At 20.2% G+C, this 26619-nt stretch overlaps 2 protein-coding genes and 1 long non-coding RNA gene across 15 annotated transcripts in view; 1 reads left to right on the top strand and 2 right to left on the bottom strand.

The window, feature by feature from the left end:
- Nucleotides 1-5256, bottom strand: part of Nf1 (neurofibromin 1) — a 28096-nt gene extending 22840 nt beyond the window's left edge. For 3 of the 4 annotated variants that reach the window (XM_012491300.3, XM_086908385.1, XM_086908384.1), the window contains exons 1-6: nucleotides 5040-5256; nucleotides 2163-2493; nucleotides 1840-2058; nucleotides 1048-1735; nucleotides 481-751; nucleotides 11-388 (exon numbers count right to left, since the gene is read on the bottom strand). In XM_012491300.3, coding sequence (XP_012346754.1) covers nucleotides 11-388; nucleotides 481-751; nucleotides 1048-1735; nucleotides 1840-2058; nucleotides 2163-2493; nucleotides 5040-5099 — 1947 coding nt within the window. In that variant the 5' untranslated portion in view covers nucleotides 5100-5256. Of the gene's footprint in view, nucleotides 1-10; nucleotides 389-480; nucleotides 752-1047; nucleotides 1736-1839; nucleotides 2059-2162; nucleotides 2494-5039 lie in introns of those variants that run through there. The other variant, XM_086908386.1, reaches the window with a different exon arrangement.
- A 660-nt stretch (nucleotides 5257-5916) lies between these two features.
- On the top strand, nucleotides 5917-13715 carry LOC147657573 (uncharacterized). Its single transcript, XR_015292163.1, has 2 exons — nucleotides 5917-6186; nucleotides 13536-13715. It is a non-coding gene; the product is annotated as an uncharacterized LOC147657573 (long non-coding RNA).
- Ipk1 (Inositol phosphate kinase 1) overlaps nucleotides 7956-26619 on the bottom strand; it is a 262505-nt gene continuing 243841 nt past the window's right edge. For all 10 annotated transcript variants that reach the window (XM_086908379.1, XM_086908381.1, XM_086908378.1 and 7 more), the window contains 5 exons: nucleotides 12319-12518; nucleotides 10616-11038; nucleotides 10224-10430; nucleotides 9291-9652; nucleotides 7956-9064 (listed from right to left, as the gene is read on the bottom strand). In XM_086908379.1, coding sequence (XP_086764505.1) covers nucleotides 8851-9064; nucleotides 9291-9652; nucleotides 10224-10430; nucleotides 10616-11038; nucleotides 12319-12518 — 1406 coding nt within the window. In that variant the 3' untranslated portion in view covers nucleotides 7956-8850. The remainder of the gene's footprint in view (nucleotides 9065-9290; nucleotides 9653-10223; nucleotides 10431-10615; nucleotides 11039-12318; nucleotides 12519-26619) is intronic.

Raw genomic sequence — 26619 nt, 5'->3', positions numbered from 1 at the left:
TTAAACATACCTCAAGTTTAATATGTGCTTGTTTACAAACAGCAATTTGACTACCCACATTAGCATAATCCTTATTTTGTGTAAGAAAAGCATTTCTACAAATCAATATTTCTCTAAGCCATTTTAATATACAAGTATAATTAACAATTTGATGTTGAATCAATTTTTGCGAAATTGAGAATAGAACTTGTGAACTAACATCCCAAAAAGTGTTAATTGGTGCTTCTGGATTCCATGCTTTTATTTTATCTGGATGATGTAACACTAATAATGCTTCCATTGCTTCATGAGCAATATCTGACATTGTTGGTTGATGAACTAAAGAAACTAAACCATTAATTAGTTCTAAAGTCGAGCTTTGAATTTCATGACCAGCTTTTCCTTGATTCTGTAAAATAAGTTATTTATGAAATAAATATGTTAATATAAATATAGCAATCACTTCGCAAATTAAAATTAAAATAAATTATTTATACTTACACTCAATAACAACATAGGATCAGCATGAATAAGTTTTACCATCCATAAAAGTAAATTTCTGTAACTTGATACTTCTTCTCCACGATCTCTATACTTATTTTGTTCTTTACCTTTAAGTGTTAAGCTTTGAATCATTCGCAATGGTGTATGTGATATGCAACTCTGAGTGACTTTATTTAAAATATCAGTAAACATATTTCTAAGTTCTGCACTACGAGAATACAGAAGATCTATTCGAGGCCACCATGGCAGTCTTGGTTGTGTTACAATTCTAAAATAAAAAATTTATTCAAATTATATATTTTATTTAATATTATTATATAATATATATATTAATTCTTTTTTAAAATATTTCTTAGAATATAAATATTTACTATTATACAACATTTATTAAATTTATGCTATATTTAAATTTCTTAATACAAATAATTTATTCTTTTAATTATTCTTCATAAAACATATTTTCAAATTTTAAAAAATAATATATAATATTACATTTTTTAAAAAAATATAATTATTAATATATTTAATTATAATATAATTGTATAAAGTCAATTTTTTTCTTACTTGTATAATGAGCTAACCAAGACAAACTGGTATGTCGATGGATAATTCAGGTTCAAGCAGACTTTAAGTACTTCGTTGTTATGAGGCTTAATGCGAAAGAAGCTAACAAAACAGTCTATCATTAGGTCGATGTCTTGGGCAACGAAGCTTTGACCACGTGAAAATACTTTTCCTGGATTAAAAAGTAGTGCCATTAAATCATTCATAACTTGTCGAACAAGTATAAAGATAACATTATCTGAATCCAGATTGTTGATGTAAGTTGATGCTTTACAAAGTTTAATGCAAGTAACTGCTGCAGCTTCTACTAGTTGCCTACTAGAACTACCATGCATTCCTAGGCCTTTTTTAACACTGTCAATAAATTGCTTTTTCTTTGAATGTCTTGGTGAACAAAGAGTATTAAAATCAACATTAACTATTTCTTCCAAAACTTTTGGTGAAAGTATCAGAAGCATAATTTGTAAAGGCCAAACAGCTGCAGCTCTTCCCTTTTTATTGTCTGCAAATGTATCAAGGATATCAAATAGTTCTTCACATGCTTTTCCAAGATCTTCATTAGGATTTTTTTGAAGATCAGTAAATTCATGTGAATAAGTATCCATCCAATTCCAAATTGCTTTCTCCAAAGAATTCATAAGAACTATATGGGCTGATTTTTTGAGTTGTTTGAATTTTTGTATTGTTTCTGTAATAATAACACATATATATAATACATATTTGATATATATATATAATATTCAAGTATTTATGAAAACATGAAATTCAAGTATTTATCAAATAAAAAATTACCATTTAAGAGTTTTATTAATTTACACACATCAACATTAATATGCTGAATTAATTCAATATCACTATAATCAACATTTTCATCTCCACATTTTGCTAATTCCTGAAGTCTAGATGATATCCTGTTAAACACAGCATTAAAAAAATTTAAACTTAGTGCAAACAGAACTTTGCTTGCCAAATTTTTTAAATGAGTATTTTGTGAACTATCATTTGGTACATCTAAAAATAATATTGTTATTTATATTTCTAAATCTTATTTAATATAAAATTAATAAATTATAATATATATATATGTATAATATTATATACTAAAATATTATTACCTATAAACTGGCATATCTCTTTAAGCAAAAACTTTATATTCATAGCCTCATCAAATTTAGCTGTATCTTTTGGTTGATTTGCAAGACATTTTTCTAAAGTGTCTAAAATAATAATTATAGATTCATAACAATGTCGATCTTGATCTGTACTATGAAATATTCGTTGACCTCCAATACATGGCACCATTTCATTAACATTTTGAAGGATTTTGGTGAGACTGGATATCACAAGAGAGAAACGGTATCGAGAAATTTGTATTAAACATTTTTTGTTTCTCTCTTCGTTCATATGAGATTGGGTGGTTTGAGAGCCACTTAAGTGACACGGCAACTATAGCAACAAAAAATCAAAATTTAATTAAAAATATATGAATATTATTTTTAAATATATAATATACTATATATATGATTGAAATTATATATATAATAGAAATAAAATTTATATAAAAAATATAATAAACTTATACAATTAAATTATTACACTGTTCTTAAATCATTGAATTGAATAATATAAGCTATTAATTCAGAATAAAAAAATATATGATGAAATTCAATAATATTCATAAATATTCAATATATAGAATATTAAGTACAATACATTTTTCTATATATTTTCTACATTTATTGAATTTTATAGTGAATATATTTACCATTTAAGAGTTAAATAAAAAATAGAAAATAGTTAAATTAGATATAAAATATATATCAAATTTTTTTATAATGAATTATATTAAATTTTATATATACAATTTAAAAAATATCAAATATATGAAAAAACATTTAAATATTTGAAAAAAATATTTTTTGTGTTTTATTTTAATTATAACATAATTATTAATATTTTTATTTTTCTTTTATTATTTTTAATTATAAATACAAATTTTAGTCACAAAACCAAAAAATTGAAGCATGTTAAATAGTCAAAAAATAGTTGTCTAAATTTGTATATGCGTATATTTATATTTATTATAAATATGTATGTAATATATATATACGCGCGCGCACACATATACACATGTATATGTATATGACCGATCGAAATGTTGTAATATATGTCATAATTAAAATTTGTAAAATTTAAAAATTATACGCATGTTTATGTAATAACATTTGATTGTATATAAATATATTAAAATGTACCATAGATTCAAATTCTTCGATAAGGCGTGCGCGAAGTGAATGCAATTTTCATTCATATATCCGTGACACGACGGAAGCGACGTTGTGTAGGTATAGAGGGGTTACGGGACGAGGAATTAAACTCTATAGGGTATCCCAAAAATTCATAACTTTTTTGCACAAAATATTTTATTTTTTTGAAGAATAAACTATATACATCATTTTTTTAGATATTATCAGAAATAATAAAATAGATATTTATATGTTATATGAAATTAATATATAATAAATTTTTATAAAATGTAGTACCTTTGATTGTTTCAACAATTATCGAGAATCGAAAAATAAAAAAATTAAATTTAAATAATTATATAATTAGTATATTTTTAATAATTTTTAATAATTTGTTGTTTAAATTGCAAATTAATATAAATTAGTTTTATATTTATCATAATAATAAGTAAATTATTATACTATTTTTAATATAATTAATAGTAAAATATTCTTAATAATATTAAAATAATTTTTAGATTTTGGAACACCCTGTATGTACCTTAACTGAATATCTGTTGGGGTGGACAGGAAAGGGAGAAGGGGCGAAGGTCAAACCGTGGACTCCACGGCGTGTAGAGGGAGGAGACCGCGAGAAAGCATCTTCCCATGAATGAACGAATCAACGAACAAACGAATGACGATGCATTCAAAAGAATAATGATATCAATCAATAATAACAATTCGAACAACAGGTGTAATAATAATTGAAATTTCTATACTAAATACTATTTTACATGTCATTAATGTATGAAATTGATTTACGATCGTTGCGTCATTCAAAATCTATTTTACATTTGAAGTAAATTTTAGAATGTAAAATACAATTTTTATATTATTGAAATAAACATTATCTTTAAATAATATTTAAATATTAATTCTTTATAATAACATTATTACGAACAATCACATAACAAAAAAGAAAACAATACAAATACAAAAAGTATGTGTACAACAAAGATACAAAAAAAACAATAAATATTTAATACAATTTTAAACTATCTTATTTCAAGAAAAAACGAAATTTTTTACTTTTAAAATTTGTAATAATTTGTAGAAACATTTAATTATTTTATTTCGATTCATCGTATAGAATAGAAAAAGAATTGATACAACTGTAATCAAATAGAATATTGAGAATTTAACATTAAAAAGAACTAATTGTCAATATTATCCATAATATTACTTGTATTACTCGATGTTCTAATTTATCATTGAATATTCATTTATCAAAAAAATTATATTTCTTGCTTTTATAATCACTATCACATAGTATATTAATCACACAAAATCAAGTTACATCTAATCAAGTTTAAATGTATATATTACTTGAATAATAGAGTATGTTTATTAATTGTGAACAATTAAATTAATCATTACCGGTTTTTTTAAATATTCAAAATAATTTTTGCTAATGTTAACTGCTATTTCTTTAATACAATTCATGAAATTAAGAAACGAAAGAAAAACAATGTATTAATAATGAAAGAAGATATAATAGAAAAAAAGAAACTGAGAATAAAAAGTCACAATACATAAAAGATTAAAAAGAACACAGTGGAAAGTAAATAAAAAAGAGTGAGAAAGAATGAGAGAAAGCACCGGAAGAGAATAGGTAAGAAAGAGAGAGGACGGCCACGAAGAAGGAAGATGAACACGACAAGAAAAGAAAACTAAACAGATTTGTAGTTCGAATCACAGATGTACCTGTTCCTCGAAACGTGTGATCAACAAATTCGCCCATTCTTCCGGCTTTTGTGTGCCCATCGCCGTCCGAGGTTCAGTGACGAGCCGTCATCACGTACGACGATTTATCAGTTCGCTACGTGCATTCGACATCGATACGTCGCCATTTACGAACGTCGACTGCCGAGAGAGCACCACAGCAACTCGCTCTTTCTCTCCCGTTGGGGAGGGGCGCTGTGATAGAGACCCAAGAATTATAGTGGGGTCTGAGACGAAGATCCTCGCAGATGGAACCGATACTAGCCGAAGTTACCCGATATTCATTTCAGTTGGCCAATCGCGTTATAGTATTTAGAGATTTAGGGATGTACGAAAAAATTCAAATACCCTCGTTAACATATATAAAATAATATATTTTTAAATTAATTATTATAAAAATAATAATCATTTTAATAAGATAACAATTATAAAAGAGGATATTTTAAAGTTCAGAATTTTATGTGTTTATAAAAACAATTTTATATTTATATTTCAGATATTTTTAAATTAATTTTTTTTTTACATTGAAAACATAAAACTGCAACATTATTTTTTATTGATTAAATTTTTCTCTATTTAGTTGTTAAGTTTTTTTATATTTAAGTTTATTTATAAATTGTTTTATATAAAAAAAAGAATATATAAAAAAAAAGAATATTTTAATAAATTTTTCAAAAAAATTTATTAAATATCATTTATTTTTTATTAATTAATAAATTTTTAATTTATTAATTATTGACGCAATAATTAATTTTTTATAATTTTAATTTTAATATATTACTTTAAAAAACTATTAAATTTGAAAATACAGAATTTTTTAATTTTTTTAAAACATCTTAATACACTCCTGAATAATTCTAATAAGTTATATGTTAGTTATTCCTATTGAATCTTAATCGTGCCATTCATAATTGTGCAGCATGTTTCTGTATATGAAGTGATTAAAAATTTTCAAAAATTTAATTCAATTTTTCATAAAATATTTATATCATTTATTGAAAAATTATGTATTAACAATTATATAATTTACTCTTAAATATTCTTTTATAATGTAATATTTTATTTTTTATAACCTATTATCAGACATGTTTATCAAACAAATATAACTGATTAATATTTGAAAGTTTAGGTAAGTATATTTGTCTTTAATTTTATTTTATTTTATATACATACTGTATATAAAATATGTCATGTAATTGATGATAAAATAAAAGATGATTATATGTATAAAAATAAATTGAAAAAAAATTTTTTTCATTCAAAGTTTTGTTTTTTTTTTTTTTGGTTAAATTAAAATTTGAATTAAAATTTCTCAAATATAAATAAAATTAGTTAATTTCTGATTCAATATGAATGAATTATTGATAGTTCAAGAAGTTATTTTATAACCTATGAGTAATAACGTGAAAATGAAAAATGTAAAATAAAATTTTATTATTTAAATTCTAAATTCTAACATTAAGATTTAATATATAGTCATGCAGTTAAGAAATTGTATATATATATATTCCTTGAATAAAAAAATTTTATTTTTTTTTTTTTTATTTATAATCATTTCTTACTCGATTATTATATATTATATATATATATATATATATATATTAGAAATTCAGAAATCATATCTATATAATTATATTCATGAAATATCTTTAAACGGTCGATTCTAGTAATCAAAACAAACACAAAAGTTGGTATACGAAAATATGGGTTGAAGTTTATTTATTAACTTATAAGGAATTTAAATTTGCGTTAGATGAAGTAAAATAAATTTAGTTCTATTATATCGTCGCTGTTATTATATTCCCATCTCGCCTTTAATACAAATTTGAATTGTTTAATGTAATAAGCTTTAATTAAGAATTTTATATACTAATTGTTTTGATCTCTGATCTTGAATTGATCCTTCAAACGTATCTTACAAATGTGTTGACAACTTATATTATATAATATATTATATATTATATATATTATATATATTATATAATAATCCGGTTTATATATCCAATGTATTTTTGAATTTAGATAAATTGAATTAAAAATGATATAATTAATAATTTTATTTTAAAACATTTAATATTAACTAAAGGATGTTTAAAATATCTATTTAAGATACCACATGTATATGATAAAGTCTTTGTATAAATCGAAAATTAAAGTGTTTTCGAGATATATTTTGTTTTTGTTATTATGATCAACTTATTACTAGTTTCTCGATATTTATAGAAAATATTCTGTATGTTCTTCTATTTTCACGCATGTTTGGTAATTTTTTCTAAAAGATTTCTCTCGAATTCTCTCGAAAATATATATCTGATATTTGTCAAACTTTTTTAATAAGCATGCTGGATTCGATTTCGAGTTAAATTATTTGTTAATAAAGAATTGACATATTTCTGTATACTAAATATAGCATGAAAATATATATGGAATTGAATGAAAAATATTCAAAAAGTAATTTATAAATATTAAGAGAAACATTTCATGCATAGAAGTCAATAATATATCAATTATGATGCTAATATAAAATAAAAAATAGTTGAGTTTTTGACCTATGTTTATTTTAAAGTTTTTTTTTTTTTCACTGAGTCCTATATGCCATATGAATATTAAATAGTTTTTTTTTCTTAATATATTTTTATATATTTAAGTATAATAAATATATGTAAGTATTAGTATATATATATTTAAGTGATTAATTTTTATAAGTAATGTGCATAATTACAAAGTGAACAAAATAAAAAAAATTTCTTTAATTTAAGATATATATGTATATATACATGTGCGTGAATTATATATAAATGCATAATGTACATAAATCTTGTTTATTTATTAAGTGTATATTATTTATCAAACAACATATAGAAACAATATGATATATAAATGTAATATTCTATTATATACATTTATTATATATTTATTTATGTCAATAATTTAATGTCAATAATACAGAGATATCAAATAATTTTATAGAATATATGTGCATCTTATTTTATTAAATAAATCTTAAATATAATATGAATAAAATCACAAATACACATTTATCATAATTCATATTAAATACAAAGTCACATTTTAATTCTAAGTTTTTACATATGAAATTTTTTTATACAATTTATTTGCAGACTTTTTGATTTATTAAATTATGATTCATTTAAATATGAAATCACAATATTGTCAGATTTTAGGTACTGAATTACAATATAAATTAGTACAATATTAAACATTTACAATTTGACATTTATATTCATTATTTAACAAAAAATTGCATTGTAATTATTTTGTTCATGTAACAATAATTGTCACAATAATTATTTTTATATTTTACTTTTGTACTATTATTTTGAATTAACTCAATATTATTAAAAGAAGAAATTTGAATTCTAAAATTGATTAATAACTAAGTAATAAATATTTTCAATCTTTAAAAACAATTGAATGAATTCGGATATTAATATTTAAACTTTAAAAAATACTATAGAGATCATATTATTATTTATCATATTGATTGCAATAATAATATAATAATTTTTTATATGTACAATGATTAAATAAATTTGTAAAATGTTTAAAGTATTTTAATAATATTAATTTCTTATTTTGTAATATAATAATAATTTATATACTGAACATGTTTCAAAATGTCTATTATAATATGTCTATAATTAAAAATAATTAGAAAAACAGATAATTCTTTTATTTTAAAAATTTAAAATTTAATATTTTAAAATATATGATATATAGGAACACGTATTATACAATAAAGTTTTAATTAGAAATCGCCTACTATTATGAATCATTTTTCAAATGATGATGATTGATTTTTAATCATAAGTTCTTCTTCCAGAAGAGATATTACTGAATTTAAGACATCAATATCTCGTTGGCGATGTTTTTCAATACAATGTAAACTTTTCGGATCTATATCTGAAATACCGATGTTACAAACAAAGCTGAGTCCGTCCGGAAGTCGTATTACATTTTTATCGACGGTAGATGATATTGCATTTCTATATTAGAAAAAATATATATAATATATAAAATATATAATGTATAAAATATAATAATATACAAAATTTTATGTTAAATAATTCTATATAAAATATAGATAAAATATAGTTCTATATAATATAATAGTTTTTTATCAGAATATCAGTAATAGCATTAATCAATAATGGGATCAATAATATAATTAAATTAGCCATTATTCACAGAATAAAATATTTTGGCACTTACGGATTTATTTCTCGAAATGACATTAATATCGAACAATCTCTAGCACATGAAAACAATAAATAATTCTGCAAACATAATAAACTTTCGGTATTTATAGTTAAATATGTTTCTTTTTCGTTACAATGTATATTATCTTCATTATGTATTGTGCTATATTTATTGTACCATAAATTATTTTTTTCAATGTGCATTGGTATTAAGATTGATTTTTGTATAAGAAAAATATTTTCATTTAATCCATTAATATGTTTGTTGTTACTATAATCGTCATCAAACTTTGATTTTATTGAAGTGGAAATATCTTTGGCACATGTTTGTATATAAGCCTCTTTTAACATTTCAGGATTTTCTGTAATAGTTTTCTAAAAAAAAAGATTACGTTTTATTACGATTTATCGAAATAAATTTGGTGACAGAGAATAGAAATGAAATATGAAATCTAATTCGATAATTATTCAGCAATTATGTGATAATATTACATTCAAATGATATAAATTCTCATGTATATAGTTTGGCACTATTAAATGCTGCAATTGACAATTAATATAATTTTACGAACATTAAAATAATTAAAGAAATTTGTTGCATTTAATTTTAATGAATTTTTTCCAATGGTTTTGAAAAAAAAATGAAAAAAAAATTAATTTGCGCAGAATGGATAATTGCTTTATGAGTATTGAATTTGAATAAATTTTATTTTTGATTAACGGTCAGTTTAATTAGTAATTGGAACTCTATTTTTCGAATTCATCAGTTGTCAAAGTTAAGATTTTATATTCTATTATTTCTTATTTCTATAATATCTATTTTATATTTAAATTTTATTTTAATCGACCACTAGTACTTTTTGGAATTAGATCCTATTTAATTATAATACATTAACTAAATAAATATCTAATATTTATTTATTGACTTCATCTTTTATATACTTACTTTTTGTTTGAGATAAGATATTCGATGATCGTTAAGTTTAAGCATATTTATCATATTAGTATATATTATATCGTCATTTAATAATGAATGAAATTTTGAATATGTATTATAAACATATTCTGAACTAATAAAGGGTAGCCTTTGCATACGAAGAATTCGTTCTAGCACTGAATTATTTGGTAATGTTTCACCCTTTAGATTGCATGCCTGTAAAAAATATAAATTTATGACTTATATTATATTTAAATTTTGTTATAACTTTTTATATTAAAAATATTTAATATATATCCTATTTTAATATTAGAAAGATTTATAATTAAATTATAAATTATATATAATTAAAAAGATTTATAATGTAATTAAGTTTAATAATAAAATTATTTAATATTTACCTCTCCAGCGAAATATAGAAATTTTTTAGTTTTTGCAATTAGATCTGTATTAATATAGGAAGTTGTTTTTAAATCATGTGCATCAACAGATGTGTATAATTCATAAGAAGAAAATATGTTAGACTTATATTCTTCCAAAATAAATGGATGTAAAAGAGCAGTACAAATCAAATTACAGAATTTATCAATGTATTCCTTCTTCGTAGAATTAACAGAATTACGAAACCAATCAGATAAGGCGCATTCAAGATCGCTCAAAGATGATTCTTGATCATAGACTAGTATACCATTCTTAAAAATCTTTAAATTATTTTGAGGTGACTTTAATAATCCTTTTAGTGCCGATTTCATGCGTGTTTCTACTCCAGAAAAGAGATCAAATGGACAATAAGTACTGCGACATGTGATCATCTTCTTCTTTAACTGAAATTATAAATAATTATTTAAATTAATATATATTATAAATAATCATTTAAATTAAAATATAATTTTTTTTTAATTATAAAAAGTATTTAATATATAATTTATATAATTTAATATATATTTATATATTTTATCATATTCATCATTCATATTTATTTCATCATATTCATTTATCATATTCAATCATATTTTAATATGATTAATATTTATTTTTAAATAAATTACAGAAAAAAAAATATTTTAATCATAGAGAAAAAAATGATGATGAAATGTAATAAAATAAAAAAAAATAATGATAATAAATGAAAATAAGAATCAAAATAGTATCTAGAACATTTATTATAATTATGGATCGATTCCAAAAGAAAAAAAAATAAATATTAATACATAAAAATTTTGATTAAGATTTATTTATTAGATTATAAGATTTATCAGACGGATTTATAAAACCAGACGGAAATAAAATGAAATAGTTTAAATTATTTAAAATATTATCCAATACAAAACATTCATCCAACATTTTGTTTTGTATTAATTTTTCTTAAAGAATTTTTAGTTTTAAAGTTGTTTATCCTAAATATGAATCTAAAAGCCGAATTGTTTTATTCTTAGTTTTCAAAATTATAACACTTTATATTCAGAAATTTTTCCTTTACATTTTAAGATTAATTTAAAGTTTCTAATGTTTTTAATTTTTAGATGTTTTATTTTTATCAAAAATGTTTTTACAAAAATTCGTAAAAGAACAATAAAGCAATTTTAAGTGGAAAACTCTATAACAATTATTCAATAAATATTACAAAAAATTATTTTTTTATAGACAATGTAATTTAATAATAAGCTTTAACAAATTTCTTTTTTTATGCATCAATTTTTATATTTAATTTGTTATTTGTTATCTGAATCGATCATATATATCTTATGAATAACTTGTATGTTTGAGTCTTTTAATGAATTAAACAAATGAAAAATATATTATGTATACTGTGATAGTAAACAAATTTTAGAATATAATATTAATAAATAAATAATATATATAAGTACAAATATAATCTCATTATAATTAAAATTGTAAATTAATTTTAGAAATTTAAATAAATATATATACATATCATTTTTCATTTTAATAAACTAATAACATATACTGACTTTTAAGAAATTTAGTAAAAATACTTCAAATAATGTTTAAATGTAAAGCAAATATGAAAAGTTACGTATATTTTTTATTATTTTCAATTATTAATATTCTCTTAATTTATAAATATTTAAAAATTTATTACCTTATAGTATTGTGTCAAACAGTAAGGACACTTTTGGAATTTTTGATCATTATCTTGCAAATAGCCTTGTTTTGGTTTAATTTCCACACAAAATGTTTCATTAGTTCGAAAAAGATTTGTATCGAATTTTGTTCGAAGGAATGTATAATCTGGAAATTTGGTAGCGTATGTCTCCATAATTTCCTTATTACGACGTTTATCTGAAAATAAAAAAGTAAATTTTTGAATATAATTCAATTAATAATTAAAATTAAAAAATCTTACATTTAAATGGATCTTACAACAAGCTGAAATCAACTAGAGTAACAAAAAAACTAATTTTTCACTTCAAAATTCAAATTTTGACTAAAAAATTTCATGTTCTCTATATTCTACAATTTTTATACAATAATTTGGCATTTTACTTCATATTATTGAAATATAAATATTTAATATTTAATATTATCTCATTTGAGAAACTGGATATTTGATTATGGAATAATATCAAATATCCAATAAATTGTAATAATTATAGACGAGCTCATGAAATCTGCGCAAACATTTAAAAAAACCTTTATCTTTACTAACTTTTTTATTAAATAAATCACAATAAATTTTTGTACAAATTAAAATAATTTAGAATAATCTAAAGTAATTTTTAAATAATTAAAATAAAATAATATTTATTAAAATAATTTATTTATTAATTTTGAAATAAATAAAAATTTTATCTTTATAATAAATTTTGCGCTTTTTGATATATATTTATCAAAAAATTGATATTAATCACATTTAAAGTGAAAAATCAGATATTTGAATATTTTCAATAAATTTTATTTCTCTGTAAGCAATTTTTTAGAGAAGAATATTTTCATTTTCTGATTTTGAAAGATGTAATCTAATATTTCTAACAGTATCTAAAATTTTGTTTTGTCATCTAATTTTTTATTAGCAGGAAAAATATATTAGACATCCATTTTGCTCTATTATTTTCTTATATAGTTTATTAACAAATCATTTATAAAAAACAAATTTTAATCTAACCGTATTTCACGAATGAAAAGAATTAAATATGTTCGACTTTTATTGTTTGTCGAATTAATTAATTTTCTTTCAAATGATAAGATAAATAATTTAACAATAAGTAGAACGGAAGTTATTGATAAAATAATCATAAGATACGAATATGTATAATACATTTATATGATGGTTGATGTACATATATTGTAATATTATAGGATAAAAAATTTCAAAGTGAAAGGTTCATTGGAAATAGCAAAGATGTAAAAGCGGAACAGGATCAAGAAGATGTAAGGTGAAAGGATGTTGTAGCAAATTTTCAAAATAGATAAATTATATACAATTGTAATTGTAATTTCAAGTTATTCACTATAATATATTCATTGTATTTATCTATATTAATTTGCATCATTATTTGCTATTTATATCATATATACAATCATATATATAAGTTTAAATTATTTGTTATAATAAAAATCTTCAAAATCAATATTTCATTTAAAATAGAAAATATATTAATATAAGACATTAATTTGTAAATATGATATAATTAATATAAATCATTTTAAATATCATATTAAATTAAACTTAATGAAGTAAATTTTTAATTTTGACAATTTTAACTTCACAATATTAATTTTTATATGTAAATATTTTGTATTGTTATTATTTTGTTGTATTACTGTTTTAAAATTCTTAAATTTATACTTTATAGTATAGTATAGTATGTAAGTTATATAAATACGAAATTTTTAAAAATCTTCGCATAATTATTATAATTTAATTTCTATTTTTTTTTTTTCGATTAAACGAATTAATCTGCCAAGAAATTCAAAATTCATCTTTCTTTTTCTTATATTATTTGTTATTTGTTCATTTTTTCAACAATTCTTTCATTGTAATGTGTGTTGTAATATTACTTAAATCAATCGTAATCTTATTATTATTCTCACTTTTAATTATTCTAATTAATTAATTAATTAATTATGCAGTAGCTATTTAAAAACAATATATTTATTACTTTGTTTATTATTTTTATTTAAATCATATCGCTTTTTAGATTAAACAATTAAATTATTCGTGATCATATACAATTTTTATTTCAAAGCTTAATCAATGATAAATAATAACAAGATATTTTCTTATATTTAATATAGTAATGATTATCAATCAGATTAATCCATATATAATCAATTCCAAAAGTTAATTGATAAAGCTTGATATGTGATTTCTAAAGTGATTTCAAATAATTTTTTTCATTGTGAAAATTTTCGTTTCGATTTTATTAATGAATTATTAACAAATTAATAACCAATTAATAACCAAGCACAAAAGTTGAACTCGAGCCCAGTGATTCGATAATACATACTCATTACTGCTTTAACAAGTGTACGTGCTTTTTAATTGGTTTTTTAAACCAATATTTTTGTTTTAATAATTCTTTAAAATCGAAACTTTAAATTTTTTGCAAAGAAAAAAGTTATTTAAAATCAGTAATTAAAACTTTTCAATCGATTTGTGAGACATTACGTTACATAATTTTTTGAAAATAGAATTACACGAAAATTCAACAGTAATCTATTGTTTTGTATTAATAATCGTTATATTAATACATTAACGGATTATTTATCATATATAATTTTTTATCATAAATGATGAAATAAAGAAATAATGTTTATTAAATTATTTAAACTAAATAATTTAGTTAAATATATTATATCTATATTTTATAACAATCTGAATATAAATATACTAATATATTTACATAATAGAAAGGAGTGTTATAAATAAATGAATTCTATACTTTTAGATTGTTAGAAATCTATTGGAAAAACTTGCAAAATTCTATACGTTAAAGAAGAATTTGTCAAAAAAAATTATATATCTCATAGGAATATTGTCAAAAATTGATATTGAAATATTATCATTTAAGAGTTAAATTTTATACTAATAATTACATATTTTAAGTTGAAATGTTGTGTTATCAAGCATAAAAACAGCCATGCTGAAAAAAACAAACAATTTACTTGTACTGTTTTATATTTGTATCTTATATTATCAGTAAATAATGAATATTAAAAATTTAAATTTGCAAAATTTAGAGATAGATACAAAAGAGTAAATATGAGTAATGTAAAAATATACAAAATATATTATAATAAATTTAAGAGGTAAAATAAATAAATTTTCTTACTGTTTTTATTGTACATATTTAATCATATCGATCTGTAATGTTCAATTAAATTTAGATTTTAAAATTGTGTCAATATTTAATAATATCATTAAAAATCCAATACACAACCATATTATACAATATAAAACTGATGATTCAGAATATTACAAGTTAAAATTGTACATGCAATATTATTTATAAATCACTAAACACTTGGTAATACATTTTTAGATACGAATGAATGAACATTATAATTTTAACTCTCGGGAGGTCATAATATAAAAATACAAATTACTTTTAGAATATAGGGTATTAAAGAAAAGGCCAAGATTTTAAGGACTATTAGTGTTCATCAAGAGTAGCAAAAAATGTTCAATCAAGATAGTAGTCAATTCTTTCGATGTGATAATAATCGATTTTTATCATTCGATATCATATGAGTTTTTTTGCAGTACATTGAATGTAAACAGAGAGATTCAGGAAAACATTAATTCAAAATTTGCAACATAATTATTATTAATTACTAATATTAACTAATATCAATTAATATTAATATTAACAAATACTTCATAAACGCGAATAGCATAAAAATTATTGCCATATAAAAAATATATTTGTTATTTTCACGTACGAATAATAAACAGATATGAATGGAAACTCGAGAATAATGCTTTCCATATTCAATACTAAATGAACATTTGCACTTTATTTGTGTGTGTATGAAGTGATTTTTGTTATTGTTAATTAATATTGATAATATTAATAATTATGTTGATAATGTTGAATTAATTGTACTTTTGAATCAGTCTGAATCAATTCGTTTATATGTATTTTAACAATTTTATATTAACAATATATTTTAGTATCGCGAAGAAACTTACGCCGAATGTTCATTGATAAAAATCGATTTTACATCGAAAGGATTGATTGCCTATATTGATTGAATATTTTTTTTTTTTAAATTTTTTAATTTAGAGTCTTAAATGTTTCCTTTTTTTAAATATTTTATACTATAATTTTTAAAATTGTGATCTTTTAAGAATTAATATAATATATACAGGATATCCCAAAAAATGTAGGAATATCTGTTAATTGGAAATTTCTGAACTCAACAATTTCAAGCAACATTTCCCTTGTAAAGATTTTCATTATGGCTTTGTTAACGAGCTTTTTGTTAATTATTAACAAAAATTATATTGACAAAAAACATTGATCATAGAATATATAGTTTACAGTTGCGATAATAATGTTGGCTGTCGATGTCGATCGAGCATTACAAATTCAAACATATATCGAAGAAAATGCATTGAACATTATAGTTTATTTATTGTTCGTGATATAATTCGATACAATTTTTTTGATAAAAAAATATTTTTTATATTCAATACACTTTTTTGGATATATATTATTTGAACTTGTTTATATTCGGTCGACGAAAATTTTTACAAAGAAAAAAATTCGAAATTATTTCAGAAATCACTAGTTTTGTTAATTGATTTCTAGGATATATATATCCTAGAATAATATATAACATTGATAATAATTCATATTACAAGTAATATTTGGTAATTTTAACATAAATTTTTTTTAATTTATTAAACAATAAAACAAATAATCAAATAATAAAAATAATGAATGAAAATTTGATAAGATATATATTTTATTATATTTAAATAATTATATTGTAATAACTTAATTTTATTATAGTTCAATTTTGATAAATAGAATCTAATAAATTTGGAATTAATAGATTCGATTTAAACCTTCAAATTATAAAAATTTTGTTTTATCATAGCTTTCGTTAAAAAGATTATGATAAAAATTTAACATATAGAGATTTTTCACAAGAATTAATATTTTTTTTATTTAAAAATTTTAAAAAGAGAAAAATTCGAAAATATTACTTTTTTCAGGTATTTGGAAATTATTATAATAATTCGAAAGCAAGAGATATTGATAAATTATTATAGAAATTATTGTTATAATTATTAATTATAACATTACTTTGAATTATTAAAAGATAAATTAATCTGAATTCGAATTGTAGAGATAAAATAATATATTTAAATATAGCAAATAATTCAATAAGTTATACATTCGACTTCTAAAGATCTAATGTTACAGAATAGCAAATAAAAATGAAATTGTAATTTTATAGAAATTTGAGTTAAAGAGATTTGAATATATAATAAATATATAATAAAAAAAACGTTATTATTTTGTTAATGAATATATTTTATTGAAAAGAAATAGAATTATAACTACTTTGAATGTAATTTTTTTATACTTCAAAAGTAAAATATACTTAATAATAGCTTATTTATTTCTTGTCTTTATCTATTGAATAAAGATATTTTTAAAATATCCTGTCTACGTTAATAAGTCCTATATATAGATCAATTTTTTTTTTTTGAACTACATAGTACTGCATAGATATCTTTGACAATATAATGGCATCATTTTTTTTGCGCGTATTCTTAAAAGTGTACGATTGTTGCATTCGTAATTTTGATATTTCAATGTATCATTTCATATCAATTATTATATATACCTTTGCTATTTGTTTGCTATTTAATTAAATATTTGAGTCTCAAAATGATAATTTTTTCAAATAACCTGTCTCTCGAAATAAAAATTTTTATTGAAAAATGTTTTAGAATAGAATTACGGAAGGATGTTACGATAAAATGAAAAAAAATACTTGAATTTGTCATGTTTTGAATAAAAAATTTGAAATAAAAGTGAAATACGTTCGTAAGTACAAAAATTAAAACTTCCATTCGATAAGACCAGGTGCATACGAATAACAGGACGTCATTACGATTTCGCTCTTGTGATTCAGATTAAATTACCATAAATTAGATTAGGTTAGATTTATATTTCTAATCTAATCATAATGATATTGTTGTCACATCCCTCCGCATGCATCTATAAAATAAAGTTAGATGCATACAACACAGTATACTTTGCGATTCTATTGCGATATTTTTATGCAATTCAGCAGATTTATGTTTCTTAAGTGTTCTCTACACGATGAGATTTGTCTCAAGATTCGTGTCTCGCGGCTAGCGTTGGCAACAAACCGAGGCAAGCTTTAAGTGTACTTTATATAGAACAGATTCAAAGTATGATTCTGAGTAATTTCAATTCTATTATTAGTTGCGAGACATATCAAATCTCGTCGTGTGGAATGTTCTTAAGATTCAATGTACAGACGAGCGATTTTCATCTCGTTACGGTAATAACTGTGTGATTTAGGTAAGCATCGAAGATAGTTTATACGTTATAATACGTACAATTTGGCTATGAAAACAAAGATATATTGAATTGCAAGCCTGCAATAGAATTACGTTGTCTGTTTGCATCTGATCTAATCTAAAGTATTTGCCAACGTAAAATATATAATAATATAATAAAATATATAACAAATGAGAAATCTTTATATTTTGGAACAATTAAAAATTAAAATTAATTGAATAATAAATATAATATCTTATCTCCTAATGCCTTGAAAGATACAACAAAATTGAAAAATGTATAATTTTCTCTTTGTTTTTGTCAAGAAAAATAAATAAGATTTAAATTTTTAAAACGAGACATGAATTAAAAAAAGATTGGGAAACATTAATTTAGTTTAAAGCTTTTGTATTGCTGTTCATAAGACAGGAGATACATTTTATACTACTAATATATGCATATATATAAAAATGTATATTTTATATTATGAAATAAAATTAGTATTTATTATATATATAGTATATTTTATTGGATATTTGAATATTTCAGGAAGGATTGAAATAATCAAAAAAATGATATAAATTAATTTTTTGCAAGTCAAATAATGGAGGAGATTTTAAGGTCAACTTCATTTTTTCATTCAATTTATTAGCATTTCAATGTCATAGTTTAAGCATTCTTTATAATGTAAATATTGAAAATTTGAATATATTATTGAATTAGAGCTAATCAAAAATGATTATTATTTTCCAATTTCTTAAATTTTTTAATTGAAATAATTTTTAAATCAATTTGTCAATCAAATAATATTAAAATTTTTTGAATTTTTTTAAAAGAAGATATTTAGATAAATCGATCAATTCAAATGTGCAATTATGATGAAATTATTTAAACGACTTTTGTTAAAACATTTAAATATATTTTTTTTGACAACTTTAATTCCTCATGAAATATTTGAATATATTTGGTTAAACGAAATATCCTGAATAAAAAATATATAATAATTATATAAATTTTATTGAATTATAAATTTTATTAAAAAATACATACAAATAATCTTATATTTTTTTCCATGCAAATATAATTGTCTAAACTAATAGCGATATTCTTTTTATTAATTTTTTAAATATTTCTGTAATAATATCTTTTTAAATTTTTTTATAATTTCTTTTTTCAAGCAAAAAATTATTCTTTTTTGAACTTTTATTATATCTTCAAATAAATTTAAAACAGTGATTACAAATGTCATTGCAATTGATAAAATTAATTTTTTATTTAGTTTTCTCCGCATATAAACTCGTTTTGTATTAAAAAGTTCGATCTCGATTCTTTACTTTATTTTATAACCTATTTTCCTAATCATTAACGCTTCAATCTTTATATTTTTGCTTTAACCATTTTTTTCTTATTTTGAAATCTCAAATGGGATTTTCTTATAATAATACAATAAGTTGCTGTTTGATTGCCGTCATCTCGATTTGATCTTTTTCGCTCTTTGTTAATTTCTGCGGCAATTTCTGTTGCTATTAACTTTCTATTGCATTTATTGTGTCTGCATGTTTATTTTCATTTCCTATGTTTGTTTCTTTCTTAGATGTTTGGTTTCTTTTTCGTACATAAATTATTAAAACTTTCTGATCGTATCATTATAGCAATTTTTTAAATAGAATATTCTTTTTTTGCAAGAGTAATAATAATCGAATGTTTATATCATATCAAAATTAATTCTTTTTTAGAGTTATTTAATGTAATCAAATGCATTGTCAAATTAACAATGAAAAAAAAAAGAATTTATTTTTTTTTTTATCTTTGTTCAGTCAGAAACTTTCTATAAAATATTTGTGAAATCTATCAATGCTAAAATTTGTGGAATATTCAAATTCTCTATGGATAAATACTGATTGTAAGTATAATGATATTAATTTATCCGTTAATATATTTTGGTTCCTAACTGTTGTAATGTATTTATAGAGAGTGTTAATATTTTCGTAACAGTATTGTTGGAGAATCGATTCTATATCAAAATAAATACAAAAGTTGATGTACAAAAAATCTGATTCAAACTTATTTATTAATATAGTAATTTAAGCGTAAGATGAAATAAAACAAAAATATGTCAATAGAGAAATATGTTCTCTTCATCCAATGTGAACTTAAATTGATTATTATTTAATAAATGAATCTTAATCGATCATTTTTGCATACTTATTTTCATGTTTGTTTTGGTCTCTAAAATTGATCCAATGATGTTCCATGAATATATTAACGCGTATGTAAACAGTTGATAAGTCACAAATACTTGCTAACGTATATAATGAAAATGTTTGATTAATAAGATATGAATATACAGCATTCAATACAATATTGAAATACTTTTATTAAAATTTTGGAAACTAGAAGATATTTAAAGTTAAAATTTTATATATTTTATATTTAGAGTTTATTTCTTTTTCCTATCACTTTCTTAAACTTCAAGTCAATTAATCAATAGTTTTCGGAAAAAGAGCTAAAATAATAATTTTCAAATTATTATTATAAAATAAATACAAAAATATGTGATCATAAAATCAATCCAGAAAATTGTATTTACATTTTAATAATCATTTTCAAATTAACTAAATGTCTAATAATTTATAGACGAGACTGTACATATCTTTAGTGGCGGGAACATACGATCATGCGCATTAGAAATGTAAACTTGAGTCGTAAACTCATGTAAACGACACTGCAATGAAATTCTAATGGTGCTGTATTGTTCGTGCGCATTTAGTCCAACTCATAATTCATATTTTGAATCGCAATTCTGACACTGTGCAATGTTCATATGATAAAAAATCGGATATACATGTACGATGTATATAAGGAATTATATTTACTGAATCTTGATTGTTAAATTTATCTCTTGATCTTACAAAATTATGAAGAACATAAGAATTGACAATAAAATTCGTCGTGATATATAAATACTTATAAATATCATTTTCATCATTTTCAAAATACGTTTCTCTTTGGGAAATTGTGTACTGATGATATATATGTGTTCACTATTCAAAATTTTTTGAAAATAGATTTACATGAAATGGTCTTCTTTTCTTTATGATTTAAAATTTAATATTTTATTTTTTTTTATGATTTAATATTTTCTTTATGATTTAAGCTAGATCAAAATAAGCTTCGAAAGAATTTTTTAACAAATTGTAGAATAATCTTCAATATTTTACTATTGATTTAGATTACAACTAAATTAAATAAGAAGCACGTTTTAATACCTTAATTATTACTTTTATTAATTAAAAAATTTTTTAAAAGGAAATTATTTTAATTAATAACATTTAGAATAATGCAGTGGCAGTATTAAAAAATATTTCATAAAATCACTTTCAAAATTATTTTAAATAATAAAGAAGATATTAATGTATAATTTTATAAAAGAAATACTTCAAAAGTAATGATATTTACAATGATATTTATATAGGTAAAATATATAAGAAATTTTATTATCAGTTCTCAAGATACAAAATTGTTACATATTTTAATTAGTTCTGTAGCTAAATTAATATATAGCTAATATATAGCTAGAAACGATTTCACATTATCACGTGATAGTATTTTCATAATAATATGTATATCAATATTATTCATTGGAACGAAAATATGTAAACAATACATAACAGTATTATACAGTATTATTGTACGTTGAAATTTCAAATATCACAATAAATTATTCTGTAACGTTAATCAGGAAGCATTAGCTAGTAAAATTTAATCAGTATTGTTTCATTAAGCGTTCAAATTTAAAAAGTATTAAATATAAAATATGAAAAAAATCAAGATTTTAATGAATTATGTAAAATTAATATTGTCTTAAACGAAATAGTTGATGGATCAAATAAAGTTCAGTTATGATATTGACAAAATAGTATGCATTTATAATGTCTTATGAACATTGAATATTTTAATTATTTTTTGAAATAAAAAATATTACTAGAAACATATTTATCTATATTATCTATATTATCTATAACAAAATTAGAATTATATATTCAAATTATAATAAATAATAAATGATATTAATTCATAATAAATAATTCATTAATAAATAATATTAATTCATATATCTTATATTTTGTTTTTTTTATTTTGTATATGTTTTATATTTTATATATCTTTTAAATATATTTCAAATATTTTTTGTGTTTTGATACATTATAACTTGATATAAACTTCCGCAGATTATTGACAATTTTTTAAAAAATTCTCTATTTATTAGACAAAATGTTAAATGAACTTTTATATTTTTGTAAATCCAAATCAAATTATAATTAATTTTAAAATTTTTTTTAAAATCCTTTTTTTTTCTTTTAAATGTTTTTCTTTTATAAACTTTCATAATTTATTTAAAACACAATAGTGAACAAATTACTGAAAAATCTCTATAGAAGATTTACTTTTATTTTTATACGATACTAATATATTTATTGTCAAATGATAATTTAAAAATATATAATTTTTTCTCATCATACTTCTTTCAACTTCTTTTTTTAAAAGAGAAATTAAAAAAAATTAAAATTAAAAAAAAAGAGCAATCATATAATAAAAATGTAATACTAAGAACAGTTTCTTTTCTCATTATAATCAAAATATAAGGAAGTGTAAAAGTTTGATTGGAAATTGGATTTTTTGAAAAGTAGAATTGCTTCTCTATCTGTAACTACGATATCAGAATTTAATGAAGATAGATCTTTTTTCTCCTTCTCAATGTATGTATATATTATTAAATAATTTTACAAAAAACCAAACTTGAATTCCACTCTGAAGTTTTAAATATTATTAAATGGATAAAAAATCAAGAAAAAAAAATCACAAAAAGTTCAAGTCTATAGAAGAGTTAGATTATAAATATATACTTTATTTTATCACTTTTAAATTTATTATTTAAAAGTCTTATATTTTCCTTTAAATTCATCATTATTTTAGTTGTTAATCATAATTTATTGAAACATTAGTAGATAAAATTTATTTTAAACATTAACAAATAAATCTGTTCGTTTAAACACTCATCTTTTTTTCTTGATTCAATTTTTTTAATTTAAAATTTGTACCATCTTATACTTTTTCCATTATATTCAAAAAAATCAGATGTCAAAATTCATTTTTAAAAAAGATTTTAAATATATACAAACAAACAGAATGAAATATACTTTTATATTTTATCTGTAAAATTTATACATATTATAATAAATACTAAATATTAAATGCAAAAATTTGTTTTATTTTTATTAATAATGAGTAGAAATTTAAAAGTTAGAAATAATAAAATTTATACTATCTAATATAAATTTAATTACCTAAATTTAAGTATCTTAAATTTTATTAAATTATTTTATCTTAAAAACATTAATTAACATATAAAAAAATAAGCTTATTTATCAAAATGTACTGTCTTGTAAAATTTTTTATATATTTCTACATTTATAATCAATATTTGAAGCAATTATTGTTTTTTTTTGTCTTTTATTAATTCTCAATAATTTATATTATTCTTTAATTTTTAAATACTTATAGAACTTTTTGTATTTGAGACAAAAATTAAACATTTTCTTTGATAACAGAAAGAAATATTATATTATATTATATACATTCATAAATTTATTATTACTATAAATTTTAAGATTTTAAAATTTTAAGATTGTTTTATAAATAGTTCCCAAAATTTGTTAGAATTTTACATGTAAATTTAAATCCTGACATATTCATATAATATATAATATAAATTTCTGTTATATATATTATATAATAGAAAATTATACTATATACATATTATACATGTAATAGAAACTTATATTATATTGTTATAGATGAAAAACATTTTCAATTGTGACATCGCATGGACATTGCATGTTATAAAAATAAATGTTTCAATACTCATATTTCTCAATATATGTGTATCAAATTGAACGTTTTAGAAAGCAATTAGAAAACGTTGTATTCCTTATTTAATACCTAAAAAATTATTATTGTAGTTAGGGAATATAAACATCAAACATCGAAACAAGTATACGCCATTTTGAAACATCATAATTTCGAGTATTAGTTATCGCATGTCCGAATGTATGTATTAAAAATATTTTGAAAATATGTATTTTTTTTTTATTTTTTTAGCATGTTTTAATCCATACACTTCATTGAATAGATCTATTTTTCAACATACTTTTTATATTTTTAATAGATGAGAGTTATATTGTTTACTATTATTAATTCACTGTCTATAATTTCTTTCATTTGATATTTTATTCTATAATTTTATATAATAATTAATTCATGAGACATGTTTAGAAAATCTAGAAATTAAACCAAACACAAAAGTTAGAATAGAGTGAATTGTTTTCTCTTCCTTTTACTACTGTTCCACTTTATCTTCGTTTCATCTAACGTAAAATTAAATTGATTATACTTAATAAATAAATGATATCTTTATACTAACTACTAATTCTATTTATTTTTATTTAGTCTTTGGAATCCTTCAAAGATTTTTCGCGAGTATATCAATGTCCTATATTTCTATTTCATATATATATATATTTTAAATAAAAATCAAAAAAACTATTCTGCTCAACTAGGAAGAAAGGCAATAACTGCAAAAAAATATAAAATGATCTTAATATTTAAAAATATAAAATCTTTTTATATCTTTAAGTATTTCTAAATATTTTACATTGGCACTAAATAATAAAAAATTTAATAAAATATTTATTCTCTTTTAACAAAATGTAATAAATGTAGAAATAAAAAAATAAATAACAAATATTATTATAAAATATAGTTTCTTAAATATAGGTCTAAATTGTCAAAATTTTTTTTTAATTTTTTAGAATAGAATTTTCTATATATATTCTTCTTTCTTCTTTCTTCTAATATAATATATTATCATATATTCAATCATTTTATAAATATTATTAATTACTATATTGCTTATCTACAATTTAATATATTCAATTTCAATTATTAAAATGTTAATTCTCCTTTTATTTTTTAAATTTTATAAGGCATATATATATATGTGTGTATACACATACGAGATTGTTGATGATATTTATTGAATTTATAGATTTTATATAATAAATAACTGAATAAATAACCGTTATATGTTTTATTATAATCAACATATAAATTTTAAATATCACGTATTCGTAATATACATCATTATCATTTTAAAATTTAAAATTTAAAAATTTAAATTTAATAAAGAATATGCTTGTAGAATATTTTATATTAATCATATAGAAAATTGTTTCATTATAAAGTATGATAATATAATTAATGATTAAAATATAATGATATTTAACAAAGTATATAATAATATAATTTTTTTCATTAAAATATTATTACTTTGCTTAATAGAAAATAATATAAATATCAATTTTATAGAAATCACGATATGACTAATTTGAAAATTCTTTTTTAAAGGAGTAAGAATTGAAAAAAGTTTTCATTCATGACAATTTTATGACAATTTTTTTTGAAAATGTTTCGAATCATTCTTTATGAATATGAGTAAAAAATTTTAAGAATTCAATATACTCTCAAATTTAAATTTCAATAATTAATTAAAGCTTTTGTTTGCAGAATTATATTGCATGGATTTTTATTATTAAAAAAATATAAACAGAAAATTTTTTAGTTATTTAATAAAAAAATATATAATAAGTATATTAAATATTGTATATTAACATGTTATTTACTAGATCTTCTTAAATTATTTTATTTGACAATTTTTATTATATTTTTTTAACTTGTCTATATTTTAAAAAAATAATTAACATTTAAGGAACCATTCATGAACCAAAATATATATATTTGTTTATTTTTGATTCTTTATTATTTATTCAATA

This window comes from Apis florea, unplaced genomic scaffold, assembly GCF_048593485.1.
Source record: "Apis florea isolate Af1SG1 unplaced genomic scaffold, ASM4859348v1 contig_3078_pilon, whole genome shotgun sequence".
Classification (NCBI taxonomy): Eukaryota; Metazoa; Arthropoda; class Insecta; order Hymenoptera; family Apidae; genus Apis; species Apis florea.
This window is presented reverse-complemented; position numbering and strand designations above follow the sequence as displayed.